The sequence below is a fragment of the Giraffa tippelskirchi genome, chromosome 9, assembly GCF_054371585.1.
Source record: "Giraffa tippelskirchi isolate mGirTip1 chromosome 9, T2T-mGirTip1v1.2.pri, whole genome shotgun sequence".
Taxonomy (NCBI): domain Eukaryota; kingdom Metazoa; phylum Chordata; class Mammalia; order Artiodactyla; family Giraffidae; genus Giraffa; species Giraffa tippelskirchi.
Window position 1 is genome coordinate 7,221,557 of NC_137283.1, and position 14,709 is coordinate 7,236,265.

At 49.5% G+C, this 14,709-nt stretch overlaps 2 protein-coding genes and 1 long non-coding RNA gene across 4 annotated transcripts in view; 1 reads left to right on the top strand and 2 right to left on the bottom strand.

Moving 5' to 3' along the window:
* GLB1 (galactosidase beta 1) overlaps window positions 1-5,786 on the bottom strand; it is a 97,935-nt gene extending 92,149 nt beyond the window's left edge. For both annotated transcript variants that reach the window (XM_081527103.1, XM_081527104.1), the window contains exon 1: window positions 5,653-5,786. In XM_081527103.1, coding sequence (XP_081383229.1) covers window positions 5,653-5,724 — 72 coding nt within the window. In that variant the 5' untranslated portion in view covers window positions 5,725-5,786. The remainder of the gene's footprint in view (window positions 1-5,652) is intronic.
* Window positions 1-14,709, top strand: part of LOC145520556 (uncharacterized) — a 46,304-nt gene that overhangs the window by 29,392 nt on the left and 2,203 nt on the right. The gene's annotated exons all lie outside the window — the stretch shown is intronic.
* On the bottom strand, window positions 726-5,391 carry TMPPE (transmembrane protein with metallophosphoesterase domain). Its single transcript, XM_081527122.1, has 2 exons — window positions 5,084-5,391; window positions 726-3,571 (listed from the first exon to the last, which is right to left on the bottom strand). The coding sequence occupies exon 2, from the start codon at window positions 3,464-3,466 to the stop codon at window positions 2,132-2,134; it is 1,335 nt and encodes a 444-aa protein (XP_081383248.1). The 5' UTR covers window positions 3,467-3,571; window positions 5,084-5,391; the 3' UTR covers window positions 726-2,131.

The window sequence follows — 14,709 nt, forward strand, 5'->3', positions numbered from 1 at the left end:
GGGTCCCTTCCTTGGCTCTAGATAGGTTTTTCTCCAAACATACTCCTGATTATAGGAACGATTAAACACAAGGGGGTAGATAGTAAGGAAACCACTGAAATCTCCACTCAAAGATGCATTTTAAACTTGACTGGAAGGCCAGCTGTCAACACTTTGGCTGCTTGGAAAACAAGGCAGGTGGTCTCCAGGACCCCCCAGGGTTCCACTGACCAAGAACAGAAGCAAATGATACTTGCCTGGGGAAACGGAGAAATGCCCTGACCAGGCCCTGCCTCCCTCTGGAACAAGGAGACAGAAACAGGCAGAGAGGCAGAGGAAAGCAATGCCAGCAGCTGCTGCTCTGACAAATCACTGGGCATGGTACCCACTCCCATTCCCTAGGAGTGGCTGCTCCACAAATTCTCTGGGCACCTGAGACCAACAGTACCACTGCACACCCCATGGGATGTTTTAAAATTGGCAACATCAAGTGCTTCTTGTGACTGAGCCCTGGCAACTGTTGCACCACATGTTTTTTTGTTTTTGTTTTGCACCATGTTTTAATACCCTCCCCTCAAAACAGTCTTGAGGTACATACAGTAATTATCCCCATTTCAGGGTGAGGGAAACTGAGGCTCAGTGACGTCAAGTTTGCCCGATGCTGCCTAACAAGTGAGCAGGAAGGTGAGGAGCCCCCCACCTCCCCGATCAGTCAGAGGTCACAGAAAGATTCCCACTGAGGCCTTTCCTATCAGGATTTATTGCTAGCCCGGGGTCACAGGGTCCCCTGCCTCTGGCACAGAGGCCAGCCAGTGGGGTCGGGGCTGCTCCAGACATATTGACCCCTGCCTCTTTTTCTGCGGATCCAGCACAGGGATGGCCATCTGGTTCCATGACTCTGATGGGGTCAGCTGGAGAGGAAGGATAGCCCAGCATCCCAAAGCCAGGACTCCCAGGGAGGAAAGGCCCTGCCATTCCTGATGCAAGCCTCAACCTCCCCATTGGGAGAGAGCGAACCTCCATTTCTAACCCCAACCTGGGGTGGAGGGTGTGGTCTTCAGTTTACTGGCTGGCCCTCCCCTGTAACAGTTGGCCTACATTGAAACTGTCTAACCGCCTTCCATGGCCCATGTAGTTATGATGAACTGAAATCAGCCTCAAGGTGAGCGCTTGGAAAGGACATCAGGTTCCAGGCCCTTCTCATTACACTGTTACTTGTGTTTGAATCCCGTTCTCACCTGTAAGGATACAGGCAGTGGGAAGAACACTTCTGTTGGGAGGCAGAAACCTGGCTCTCAGCCTGGAATCTCCCACAACCCTTGCAATGTTGCCAGTGCCCTAACTTCCCTTTGCCTTAGTTTCTTCATCTCTCAGCTAGGGCAAGTTGCCTGTCTCTAATCCCTTCATCCAAGTGTTGTAATACAAATGGAGTCAAGGTTGGCAAACACCCTCTGAATTCTAGGCAGCACCATGACCTTCATCTCGAAGTGCTCACATCCTTCCACTCCCAAAGGTCCAGCAGCCAGTTAGACAGCATCAATCAAGGCCCAGAGGAGCAGGAGGAAGCCTGCGTTCCAGACGGTTTGGCCGATGCTCTCAGTAAAGGTGACTCTGGTAGAACCAAGGGGGAAAAGTAAACCTTCTTCTCCAGCTGCCAGAGGGGCCTCCATCTTGCCTGTTCTCCCAGATTACCTAGCCCCACTGCCCCTTCCCCAGAAAGCTCAGAATCACTGATTTCTGGAAACTGCTTAAGCTCGAAAGAAGATTTTTAGAACACCAAGAGTCCCTTCCTTATTCCACTTGCCAGAGGCATCCCTATTCAGCAATCCCTGTTTTCAGGGCATCCTTGTGAGTTCTGCAGAGGAGGAGGGCTTACTTCACATCATTTGGAAAATAGATGCCTGTCCTTACACATGTGACTTGAGTGGCCTCACAAATGCGTATGAAAAAGCAGGTGGTCATCTGCAGAGTTAACCTCCCTGGACTTGCCAGGCAGCCCCAGCACAGATCACGGTGCCAGCCAGTCTTGTGACAAGTGTGGGTTGGCAGGGGAGGCTGGAGGGGTAGATGGGAGGCCTGTTCTTCAGAGGGATGAGGACAGAGGACAAGGGCAACAAGGAGGCAGGCGCCCGGGGGGCAGGCAGGGGTGGGGTCAGGGGGCCGGCCGCAGGATGAGCTGGGTAATTTCCGCCCTGCTGCCCAGACGCATGGGTATACCATAGTAGGCCGTGCCTGGGCTCACATATACAAATGTAGACTCGGCCACCTGGTAGAGACCAGCAAAGAAGGGGTTCAGGAGATAGGCTGCCACGTTCAAGGGGAAGATCTGCCCAGCATGCGTGTGCCCAGACAGGATCAGGTTAATATCTGGCCGAGCCTGGAGGGCTCTCTTGGCAGCCAGGGGCTGGTGAGCCAGCAGGATGGTGGGGTGGTCCGGGCTGCAGCCCTCCAGGGCCTTCTCCAGGTCCATGCCGTGGCCAGTGTAGTGCAGGATGTTCGCCTCGATGTCGTCCACCCCAGCCAGGCAGATCCACTCGTCATCCTCACGGTGGGCCCCGGTGGCAGAAATCCTCACGTTCTCATTGTGGAGGGGCTGGACGTTCAGGGACGTCAGCAGCGCAAACCAGTTGCTGACATCTGATGTGTAGTACTCGTGATTGCCTGTGACGAAGTAGGTGCCCAGGCGTGAACGCAGCTGGCCTAGAGGAGCCACAGCCGTGCGCAGGACAGAGGCTTCGGAATCGCACAGGTCGCCCACAATCACCGTGATGTCTGGCTCCAGCGTGTTCACCATCCTCACGAACATGTCCATCTTGGTCCTGCCCACCGTGGGGCCCAGGTGGATGTCCGACAGGAGCACGATCTTGAGACTGTTCATGGAGGGGTGCAGCCGATGCACGGGCACCTCCACAGTGGTCACCACTGGGGGCTGAGCGGCGTTCAGCAGCCCTGCCACGCTGAGCACAGTGGTCACCGCCACCGCCAGTGCCGGTCGGAGGGCCAGCTTCCTGGTCTTGTCAAGGCTGCCCACCGCCCTGCCGGTGTGCCAGGCCAGGAGCTGGTAGGCCTGCTCCATGCCGCTGAGGACACAGAGGAAGCACAGCATGATGACATACGCCCCGAGGCAGGTGTAGGCAACCAGGGAAAAGAGATAGGGCTCCTCGGCCACTAGAAAGATCATGGTGAAGAAGCTGGAATGCGCCAGGGCCAGGAAGGCCGTGACAAGCATCTTCCAGAGCTGGAAACAGGCTGACTCCGCCGCCGGGGAGTGTCTGAGATTGCTGACGGTGCTACGCCAGATGTAGATGGAGCCGAGGAGCATGAGCGAATTGGCAAACAGGGCGAGCTGCAGGCGGAACAGGCATCGCCAGGCCCTGAACTCCAGGCTCTCCGCCAGGTAAGACCGGGAGACAACCATGGACACGAAGACAGTGCCGGCAGCCAGGGCGGCCTTTGCGCCCAGGGACAGCTGCCTGAAGATCATCATTGCCTCTGCTCCTAAGAGGATACCCAGCTCTGTGCGTGTGAGCTCTGGAAGGTGAGTTCCTTAGATAAGACTGTGGCCAAGGGCAGGTTTCCAGGTCAGCTCCGCCTGCAACCAGGAACCCGCGTCAGCTTTGTGTGATATGACAGCTTTCTTGTCCCCTGTCAAAACCTGAAGGCCACTTACATCTGCCCAACCAGCCTTGAATCCAAGCCACTCAAGTACCTGTCAGTTGCTACATTTTATTAGTGAACTACAAACACACCCGATTGTAACAGGATGGGCAGTTTAACTTTCTCACAGTTTTCTGCATGTTTCAAGTATTTCCACAACATGTAATATGAACTTTTATAATAAGGGAAACATTATTCTAAATCAGCGGTTCTCAAAGTGTGGTCCAGGGAGACCCTCTGGCTGTTGGGGTTCGAGGGGAAGGCGGGGGTGTCCATTGACTGTTTTCAAAAACAGTACTAAGCCATAACCATTCTTTCATGAGTGAAGTTTCCAGAGGTTATGTGACATGTGATATGGCAAAACTGAATGCAGAAGTAGCTAGGAGCCTTCAACAGTCATCTACTAAGGCAGACATGAATGGATACATGTGTATATATGGCTGGGTCCCTTTGCTATTCACCTGAAAAGACCACAACATTGTTAATCGGCTCTACCCCGATACAAAATAAAAAGTTGAAAGTTTGCAAAAAACAAAGTCTAATCTCCAAAAAGAAAAAAAGACATGAAAGATTTGCAAAAATGTACAATGTCACTTTGTGCCCTAAAAGCTGGAGAGAACAACTTATTTTAAAATATATACATATTGTTTATTAATATATAGTTTTAAATGTTCTAACTTCTAGGAGAGTTACAGTTTGAGAACCGCTGTTCTAAAGTGTAAACTAGGAAGCCATGGAAAGCTAGCCCGCTGGTATTTTTTTTCAGCTGTAGGCCAAGGAGGGGAACCTAGGCAACTGACATAAAGATTCCTGGGGTGGAGCCAGTCTCCTGGTTGGTTCTCATAGCTGGCTGGCTCCCAGACGAAAAACTGTGCAAGGGAACTACAGACCTGGATAGACAAGGGTTAGCAAATATTCATTTGAGGTGACCTATTCCCAGTAAGACCCAAAACGAAAATATTTTCAGCGGTTGTTTTCCAAGTAAGATTCTCAACCTTGCTTTTAGATAAACGTAGGCCTTTTTTTCTTTTTTCTGCTGTAGGCACTTGATTAAAAAGCCTCTCATCAGAGGGTGTAATTTGCAAGTCAAGTTCACCAGCTTCTACTTATAAAACAAGCCCCAGACTCAGCCCACCGGAACTCTGGAGGAACCAAAATTAGTTCCCAGAAGGTGTAGAGAGAGAGGCGCCCGTTTCAAGTCCCCGCTCTCCTCTCCCAGCTCAGATCCCTCCACCCCCACGTTTGCAAGGCCGGGATGCAGACCTGCACAGGAGCGATCCCGAGTTCCCTCGGCCCCCACCTTAGCTCTGCCGCGTGGACTGAGGCTGTCCTTCTCCCGCAATCGTGCACGACTCCCCCACCCCCACCCCCCCGCCGCACACACCTCGCCCGGCCAGACCTCCCTCCAGCAACGCTGGCGGCCACCTGCAGCCTGCCCCTTGCCCACCGTCAAACGCTGAAGCTTTGAAAAATCCAAGCCTTAAAAGTAGGCGGAGGGAAGTGGCGAGACGGGCAAGAGACGTCCTCAAAGAGAACACCCCGAAGGTAGTTAATCCAGTGTTCCCGTTGCTGGGGCCTCTGCTGACCCCACCATTCTCCTTCCGGAGCGCTCCGCAGAGCGCAGGCAGGAGAGGCGCTCCAAGCCCGAGCCTCCGGCGCCCTCCAAGAACGCGCGCTGCTCAGAATCCCACTCCCGGAAACCCGCAAAGCTGGAAAGCACCTCATCTCAGCTCTTGGTTGCACCGATAAGGAAGTGGCTCTCGGCGACAGAGGAGGCAGGGGCGGAACTCACGAGCGACAGAGCTACTGATAAGGACGCGCGCCCCGCCCGGCCCGCCCCCGACGGGAGGGCCGGCCCACTGCCTGAGCTTCCCCGGTAGAGCCGGGCGGGCCCGGGCGGGCCTCGGGGTCCCAGGACCTCCGCCCTGTGGGACCCCAGGTGGCAGCAGCCCCAGCGCGGTTCCCCGCCAGCGTCCCCCGATTCATCATTTGTGCGCGGGGGTCCTGTGGACTTACGTGCAAACCACGCGCAGAGCCCAGCAGCAGCAGCCCCGGCAGCAGGGCGAGGAGGCGAGCGACCCCCGGCATGTCCACGCCCCGGCCTCCCGGCTCCGCAGTCAGCCCGGGCAGCCGTTCGGTGTCACTTGACTGAGGACCTGGGGCCTGGCCCCGCCTCGCGCCGGCTCCGCCCCGCGCTCCGCCCAGCCGCAGCCGCGGAGGCCGGAGCCCTGCAGGCGAGAGCCTGGGGCCACACGCGGCCGCGTGACTCCAGGGCAGTGTTATCTGACCCTGGCCGGCCTCCGCCGGAGGGAGGGACCTTTTGCAAAGACACTCAGGAGTACTCGCTGTCAGCAGCTTGATAACGCACCTCGGGTTTGGACTTTAACAAGGGTCGCCTTGCTCCCCGCCTCCCTGGACACGACAGAAACGGGCCAGATAAACCTAAGTGGACTAGATGGATCCTCAGCCCTTCATAGGGGCAGTCTGGAAAACAACCAGGGGTCTGCCAAGTGTGGTCCCTGAATCAGTCTTCCATCTGTTACGTATTGGAATTGGAAATAACAAGTCCTCGCCCAAGAAACCCTGGGGATAGGATCCAGAAATCTTTTTACAACCGTCCGGGTCATTATGACAGCACGCAAAGCTTGAGAACCATTATTCCAGGTTCAGTTCAGTTCTGTTCAGTTCAGTCGCTCAGTCGTGTCCGACTCTTTGCGACCCCATGAACTGCAGCATGCCAGGCCTCTCTGTCCATCACCAACTCCCAGAGTCTACCCAAACCCATGTCCATCGAGTCGGTGATGCCATCCAACCATCTCACCCTCTGTCGTCCCCTTCTCCTCCTGCCCCCAATCCTACCCAGCATCAGGGTCTTTTCCAGGTTACTGATACATTAAGAGGTGTGGTTCAACTGTGGCGAAACCTTCAGGAATGCCAACCCTCAAGGCTCCTGGGTCTAAGGAATTTTTATTTCCTACTGGATTTTGAGAGATAAGAGTAGCTACAGCTCCCATCTTTCAGTTTTGCACTTAAGCCACTCAACACCCCTGTGATGCAAGCAGATCTGTCAAGTGGATGTAAAATATCTAGTATGATCTCTTTTCTACACGTGGGGAAAGGGAGACTCTACTGTGAGTTAACCAGTCCAGGACTTCTGGTTACCCCTAGATCTGAGCCTGAAGTTGTCTTTTCCAACCTGGCTGCCAAAACTCTCTGCAAATCCCTCCTTTGCATCGCTGTACTTTAAATCATCTTTAATCAAAACTGAGTCTCAGAGGAAGGCGCCTTTAGGGAAATCACTTTCAAATATATATATGTATATATATTTTCCAGCCTTATTGAGTTACGATTAACATTCTACTGTTGTGCAATCGGGAGTCACAAAACACACCTCAGAGGACACAAGACAGTGTGGGGTACAGTTTATTAACCAGCAGGTCCAAGGGGAATCAGTTCCCAACAAGGACCTTGATGTTTCCCAGAGGCCCCCACCCCCACCCCCACCACGTGAGTGGTTACATGTTAGCAACCTCTTTGTCATGTATGACTGAGTTTTAAAACAAATAGGTGCTAGGAGACCAAACAAGGTTAAGGCCGGGAACAACCATTATACATCAAGGGTGGATATCTCCATGGTTAATCTAACAGGGGCAGCCTGACCTCAACTACAGTCTCCCTTTGCCATCTGTAGGGAGGCAAGTCTCCAGGAGACCTGGTTTTCATTAGCAGTGGTTTTCTCATTCTTGGGCAGGGTTCACGCCCAGTTTACATCCTGTCTTTAAGATGGATGACAGACTTCAAGATGGAGTCTCTCCTGCTTTCCTCACACTGGCCCCAACACTACAAAATTCACTCATGTTAAATATATTAACTTGCTGATGCTTTAGTCGCTAAGTCGTGTCCGAGTCTTTGTGACCGCAGGGACTATATAGCCCACCAGGCTTCTCTGTCCATGGGATTTCCCAGGCAAGGATACTGGACTGGATTCCCATTGTCCGATTCCCCACCCGGGGATGGAACCTGAATCTCCTACATTGCAGGCAGATTGTTTAACACTGAGCCACTAGGGAAGCCCATATTGTTAACTTGAGGCTTGAGGTTAACAATAACAGTATAGGATTAGGGAATTCCTTGGTGGTTGCAACATTCAATCCCTGGTAGGGGAACTAAGATCCCACAAGCCAAACTGCGATCACCGACCCCCCCCCCACCAAATTGCGGTTTATTGATAGACTCCTTGACTAAACTTTAATTAGGCTTCTCTGACTAGAGACTCTTCTAGACCTGGATCTTGGCCTTCTGTGCCTGACCTGTCCTTGCCTGCCCGGAATTGTCCAGTCTTAGCAAATTAGCAAAAAAAAAAAAAAAATTCTTAGCAAAGAATCTTGCTAAGTCAGTTTAGAACAAATCCCCCAATTCTTGTTATCTGATCAAGCTACTCATCCCCATCCCACCTCTCCTTGACATCTAACTCTTTGACCTACCCTTAGCAAGAATCCTTTGAGACCTCCTCTTACAATTTTCCACCCACAGGCCCCTAACTCTGCTGACTATAAATCCCCAGCTCTCTTTGCTGTAATTAGAATTGAGAACGATCCCTCTCCACCTGTGGCAGTAGAATTGACCGTTATTACAAAAAATCTTGAAGAAAATCTTCCTTACCACTTTAGCAAGTATCCAATTTTTTTTCTTTAGCACTATTTTTTTTTTTTTTTTTTACAATTTGCAGACCTTTTTCAAACTTAGTCTGGTTTTTAACAACGAGAGTGATGGTTATCAAAGACAAGAGTAGTGGTTATGGGACTTCCCTCGTGGTCCAGTGGCTAGGACTCTCAGCTTCCAATGCAGGGGGCCAGGGTTCAATCCCTGGTCAGGGGACTAGCTCCCACAGCAGCACATGCTGCAACTAAGAGCTTGCATGCCACAACTAAAACCTGGCACAACCAAATAAATAAGTAAAGTAATAATAATAAAGAGTAGTAATTACTTATGAGAGTGAGGGCCTGAAATGGGAAAGGCCCCCCAAGTTTTGTTTCTTGAACTAGAGGGTGGTTACAGGAGTACTCACCTCTTAGTCATTCGTTTTGTGTCACTTCCTGTATCTTTTTCTTTTTTTTTTTTTTTGACCTCACCTCAAGGCATGTGGGATCTTAGTTCCCCAATGAGGGATCGAACCCATGCCCTCTGCAGTGGAAACACAGAGTCCTAACTGCTGGACTGTCAGGGAATTCCCTGTAATTGTTTTTAAAATTAGTTTAAAAGTTATTTTGGGGGCTTCCCTGGTGGCTCAGTGGTAACGAATCCACCTGATAATGGAGGAGACGCGGGTTCAATCCCTTTTCTGGGAAGATCCCACATGCTGCAGAGCAGTTAAGCCTGTGCGCAACATTTGAGCCTGTGTTGTAGGACCTGCGAGCTGCAAGTACAGAAGCGTGTGTGCCTAAAGCCTGTGCCCCACAACAAGAGAAGCCACTGCAATGGGAACCCCATGCACCGCAACTCCAGAGTAGCCCCCACTCTCCGCAGCTAGAGAAAGCCCACCCAGCAACGAAGACCCAGCACAATGAAAAATAAAAATAAAGAAACCTAAAAAAAAAAAAAAATGAGGGGGACTTCCCTAGCGGTCCAGTGGTAGAACTCCATACTTTCACTGCAGGGGAAGAGGGTTCAATCCTTTGTCTGGTCTAAGAACTAAGACCCCACACGCCTTGAGACGTGGCCAAAAAAAAAAGATAAGAGATTCAAATGTTAGCATCCATGAATAAAGTTGTATTAGACTACAGCCCCTTCTAACCCACTACGCCCTGCCTGTGACTGCTTTGGGGTTACAATGGCAGTCGAGTGGCTGAAACAGAGACTTTGTGGTTGTTGCTGTTCAGTCCCTAAGTTGTGTCCAACTCTTTGCAACCCCATAGACTGCAGCACGCTAGACTCCCCCGTCCTCCGCTATCTGCCGGAATCTGCGCAAATTCATGTCCCTTGAGTCAGTGATGCTATGCAGCCATCTCATCCTCTGCCTCCCTCATCTCCGTTTGCCTTCAGTCTTTCCTAGGATCAGAGTCTTTTCCAATGAATCAACTTGTGCATCAGTTGCCCAAAATACTGGAGTTTCAGCTTCAGCATCTTTCCTTCCAATGAATATTCAGGGTTAATTTTCTTAAGGACTGACTGGCTTGATCTCCCTACCGTCCAAGGGACTCTCAAGAGTCTTCTTCGGCATTCAGCTTTCTTGATGCCAACTCTGACATCCATACATGACTACTAGAAAAAATATAGCTTTGTACGGACCTTTGTTGGCAAAGTGATGTCTCTGCATTTTAATTCGCTGGCTAGGTTTGTCTTAGCTTTCCTTTATGAGCCACGAAACCTAAAATGTATCGTATCTGGCCCTTTACAATAGAAGCTTGCCCAGAGAGTATAGATAGTAGTTTGTTTCTGAGATTTTAGCACCTGACTCTGTGTCATAGTTGAACTGGAAGTAATAATAGCCATGGTTGTGCTAAAGGCTTTACCAGCAGTGAGTCAGTCTGCGTCACAACCTAATTGCACGTTATTATCCACATTTCACGGATGAGAAAACCGAGTCACAGAGGAGGTACTTGCCAGTAGCCACAGAGTCAGGAAGTGATGGGATCTCTAGTCTCATTGGCTGACTTTAAACCCCAAGTTCCTTTTTATCTTTATTTTTTTTTATTGAGGTATATTTGATTTACAATGTTATGTTATGAATAGTTTCTGGAGTAGAGCAAAGTGATTCCAGTTTATTTATATACATATATATATATATATATAAATGTTCTTTTTCCTGTTTTTTCATTATGGTTTATTAGAGTCCAGGTTATTTTCACAAGGCCACGATGCTTCTGTGCCTGCTTTATTTATAGTTCCTGTCTAGGTGCGCACGGACGGGACGGTCTACGTGTGCACGGACGGGACGGTCTAGGTGTGCACAGACAGGATGTGCTACTGTGCCGGGCAGTGGTCAGTTGTGTCTGACTCGGTGACCCCATGGACCGTACCCCACCAGGCTCCTCTGTCCATGGAATTTTCCAGCCCAGATGGCTGGAGTGGGTTGCCATTTCCTTCTCCAGGGGATCTTCCCAACCCAGGGTGAAACCCACATTTCTTGTGTGTCCTGCATTGGCAGGCAGATTGTTGACCACTGTGCCACCTGGGAAGCCTCATGTGTATGTATCGTATATATAATTATACATTAAAATAAATATACATTTATTACATGTATATATATAATCATACGTAATACACATATTATTACACGTATAGGATGAGAGCAAATTATGGAGCAAATGAGGCAGAATGTTAACAATCGATGAATTCAGCAAAAGGCATATAGAAATTCTTATATCAAAATAAAAAGGTTATTTAAAAAATATAAAATAAAGCCTCCGGCCTATACAGATTCAGACAGTTCTGCTGTGTAGCAATCCCTCATGCTTCTTTCAAGTCTTTAAATTTTCTGACGAAAAAAGTCACAAGACCTGTATCCTGGGGTTAAATTGTGCAACCAACTAATGGGTATGATTATGAAACAATCATTTAAGTTCAGTTCAGTCACTCAGTCATGTCCAACTCTTTGCGACCCAATGGACTGCAGCACGCCAGGCTTCCCTGTCTATCACCAACTCCCAGAGCTTACTCAAACTCGTGTATATCGAGTTGGTGATGCCATCCAACCATTTCATCCTCTGTCGTCCCCTTCTCCTCCTGCTTCAGTCTTTCCCAGCATCAGGGTCTTTTCCAATGAGTCGCCTCTTCCCATCAGGTGGCCAAAGTATTGGAGTTTCAGCTTCAGTATCAGTCCTTCCAATGAATATTCAGGACTGATTTCCTTTAGGATGGACTGGTTTGATTTCCTTGCAGTCCAAAGGACTCTCAAGAGTCTTTTCCAACACCACAGTTCAAAAGCCTCAATTCTTTAGCACTCAGCTTTCTTGATAGTACAATTCTCACATCCATACATGACTACTGGAAAAACCATAGCTTTGACTAGACGCACCTTTTTCAGCAGAGTAATGTCTCTGCTTTTTAATATGCTGTCTAGGTTGGTCATAGCTTTTCTTCCAAGGAGCAACCGTCTTTTAATTTCATGCCTGCAATCACCATCTGCAGTGATTTTGGAGCCCCCAAAATAAAGTCTTTCACTGTTTCTATTGTTTCCCCATCTATTTGCAATAAAAAGATGTAATTGTGAAATCATCAACTTGCAGTTTCCTCACAGTCTCAATAAAACTTGGCAGCTGTGCCCCAAGACCGGCTCACCTTTTATGACTCTTGTGAGGTTAGGATGCCTTGGTCCGCATGTCCTCAAACTCCCTTTCAGGAGTCTAAGATCTAAAACCAAAAATACCCCACATGAGGCCCTTCTTAATGGGGCAGGGGGATGGGAGGCGGAGTGACTTTGTTTTCAACACACACACACTCTCTCTCTGAGACTTCCCCGGTGGTCCAGTGGTTAGGACTTCATACTTCCACTGCAGTGGGCGAGGGTTTGATCCCTGGTCATGAAGCTAAGCTCCCACATGCTGCATGGTTTGACCAAAAAAAGAAAAAATGATCAGAAAGTCTAGCCACAGAAGGCCAAGTTCCCTGGGATAACAGTCGATCACAGGTTGAATTGGGACATTCTTGAGGCAGGTCAGTTCTTTCAGTTTGCAACATCTCCTTCTGGTCTGCTGCACCTTTGCCATGGCCTGCAGGCCCCAGCAGACAGGAAAGTTTGCAACTTCTGGGCCAGAGAGTATGCGTGGTAATTTGATTACAACCTCTCTGACTGCTATATCAAACACATTGATGTGACCCATTAGATTCCCTAGTTACCTGTCTCCAGAGCCCTCAGCTGTCTGTTCCATCCAGCTATCCTGGCTGCACATCTATCGCCCCAAACCAACCACCTGGAGTTTCTGGCTCCTCCGGACACCTGTGCGCTCGTTGGAACAGAGCACCACGCTTCCTCTGTGGCTGGGTGGTGCAACCCAGAAGGGCAGGCAAGTTCACTCTCTCATGGAGAACCACAGTGCAGTGGAGATCAGAGCAGGGAATGAGCCAGTAAATAAACGTCCTCCTCACCCTTCTTCGCTCCAATCAACTATTTCAAGGAGTGGTTTCTCTGTATAGCTTGTCCAGAGACATTCTACGTGGTCTAGTGGGTGCACCTGCCAAGGCCCCTATGTCTTCAAGCTGTCCTGAAGGTGTAGCCAGTGTGGGAACACGTTACTTTGCGTCTCTGTGTGTTGCATCTCTGGGGCTCCCCAGGTGCCTCCAGCGGTAAAGAACTGGCCTGCTACTGCAGGACAGGTAACAAATGCAGGTTCCATCCCTGGGTCAGGAAGATCCCCTGGAGGAGGGCATGGCAATCCATTCCAGTATTCTTGCCTGGAGAACCCCATGGACAGAGGAGCCTGGCGGGCTGTGGTTCACAGGGTCATGAAGAATCGGACGTGACCGAAGCGGCATAGCACACACGTACGCACTTTGCATCTCATCTTTTCTTTCCTTTTCCTTTCCTTTCCTCTCGCCCAGTCATGCATTCTACCTTCCACATAAAGTCCAAGCACTTAATTCTTGCCTCAGTCTCTGTTTTCTAGCCCACCCAGCATGAGACCATTCTTTGTTGAACACGAAGAAACTGCTCTGCAGCCTACTATTTCTTGCCTGTGTGTATTTCTTAAGCTTTCTCTATCCGTGGGTTCTGGGGATGTCCTCTTAGATTTTGCTTTTAGGACCACAAGTCACAATTCATTCCCAATTCAAATCCCAGATTTAATGCCTCTTTCGTAATGAAGTAATTAGTGCTTGCACTAGCTGAAAGAGTTCTTTCCTTCCAACAATTTCCACTTCACTCTACATACATCGGACTTATAACATTTATCTTTCTCTGTGTTATGGCTCTTTATGTTCTGTGCCTTAACTCAGACCCTCATCTTCTTTTAATTATGAATGAATTAATTATTTTTGGTCACACTGCGAGGCTTGTAGGATCTTAGCTCCCCGACAAGGGACTGAGCCGGGGGTCCCCCGCCGTGGAAGTGCAAAGTCTTAACCACCAGACCACCAAGGAATTCCCACGCCTTCATCTTTCTTATAGGATCACATTTGGGGTCTTTATGCTGTTTTTTGGCTGCCAGTCCCATCACCTCTCTTCTCCCTTGTAACTGTTATTTCTTTTGCCAAGAATCTTCTTCCTTTTTCCCTTCTTGCCTCCAGCAAACTTCTGTTCCTTTTGTTCAGGCCCTTCAAGACTTGAAGAATGACCTCTTGCAAGAAACTTTCCCAGACTCACCTTCAGACTAGGTTAGTGCTACAGACTGAAGATTTGTACCCCTCCCCAAATTTATATGTTGAAACCTAATCCCCAAAGTGATGGTATTTGGAAATGAGGTCTTTGAAGTCTTTGGGGTGATTAGCTCATGAGGACGGGGCCCTCACGGATGGGATTAGTGCCCTTGAAAAACAGACCCCAGGGACTTCCCTGATGGGCTGCCTTTCAATCCAGAGAACATGGGTTCAGTCCCAGGTTGGGGAACTAAGATCCCACATGCCATGAGGTATGGCCAAACATTTATTAAAAGAGAGAGAGAATCCAGTGGTTAGGACCAGGTGCTTTCACTGCAGTGGCCCAGGGTTCAATCCCTGGTCAGGCAACTAAGATCCAGCAAGCCATGCAGCCAAATAAAAAAAAAGTGAGACTCCTTGAGGACTTAGGTCTGTCCCAGGTGTGGAGGTGGCACAGCTGCTTGGATTGCAGGGGCCCTGGCACATATGTGTACCCATGGCTGATTCATGTTGCTGTATGGCAGAAACCCACACAATATTGTAAAGCAATTATTATCCTTCAATTAAAAATCGATATTTTTTTTTTTTTAAAAAAAGAGGGAGAGACACCAGAAAGTTCCCTTGCCCCTTCCATCCATGAACCAGAGAGTAGGTTCTTACCTGACACCAAACCTGCCAACACCGTGATCCTGGGGTTCTCAGCCTCCAGACCATGAGAAATAAATTTCAGTCTACAAGCCATCCATTGGGCCTGTGATAGCAGCCAGAAATCAATAAGAT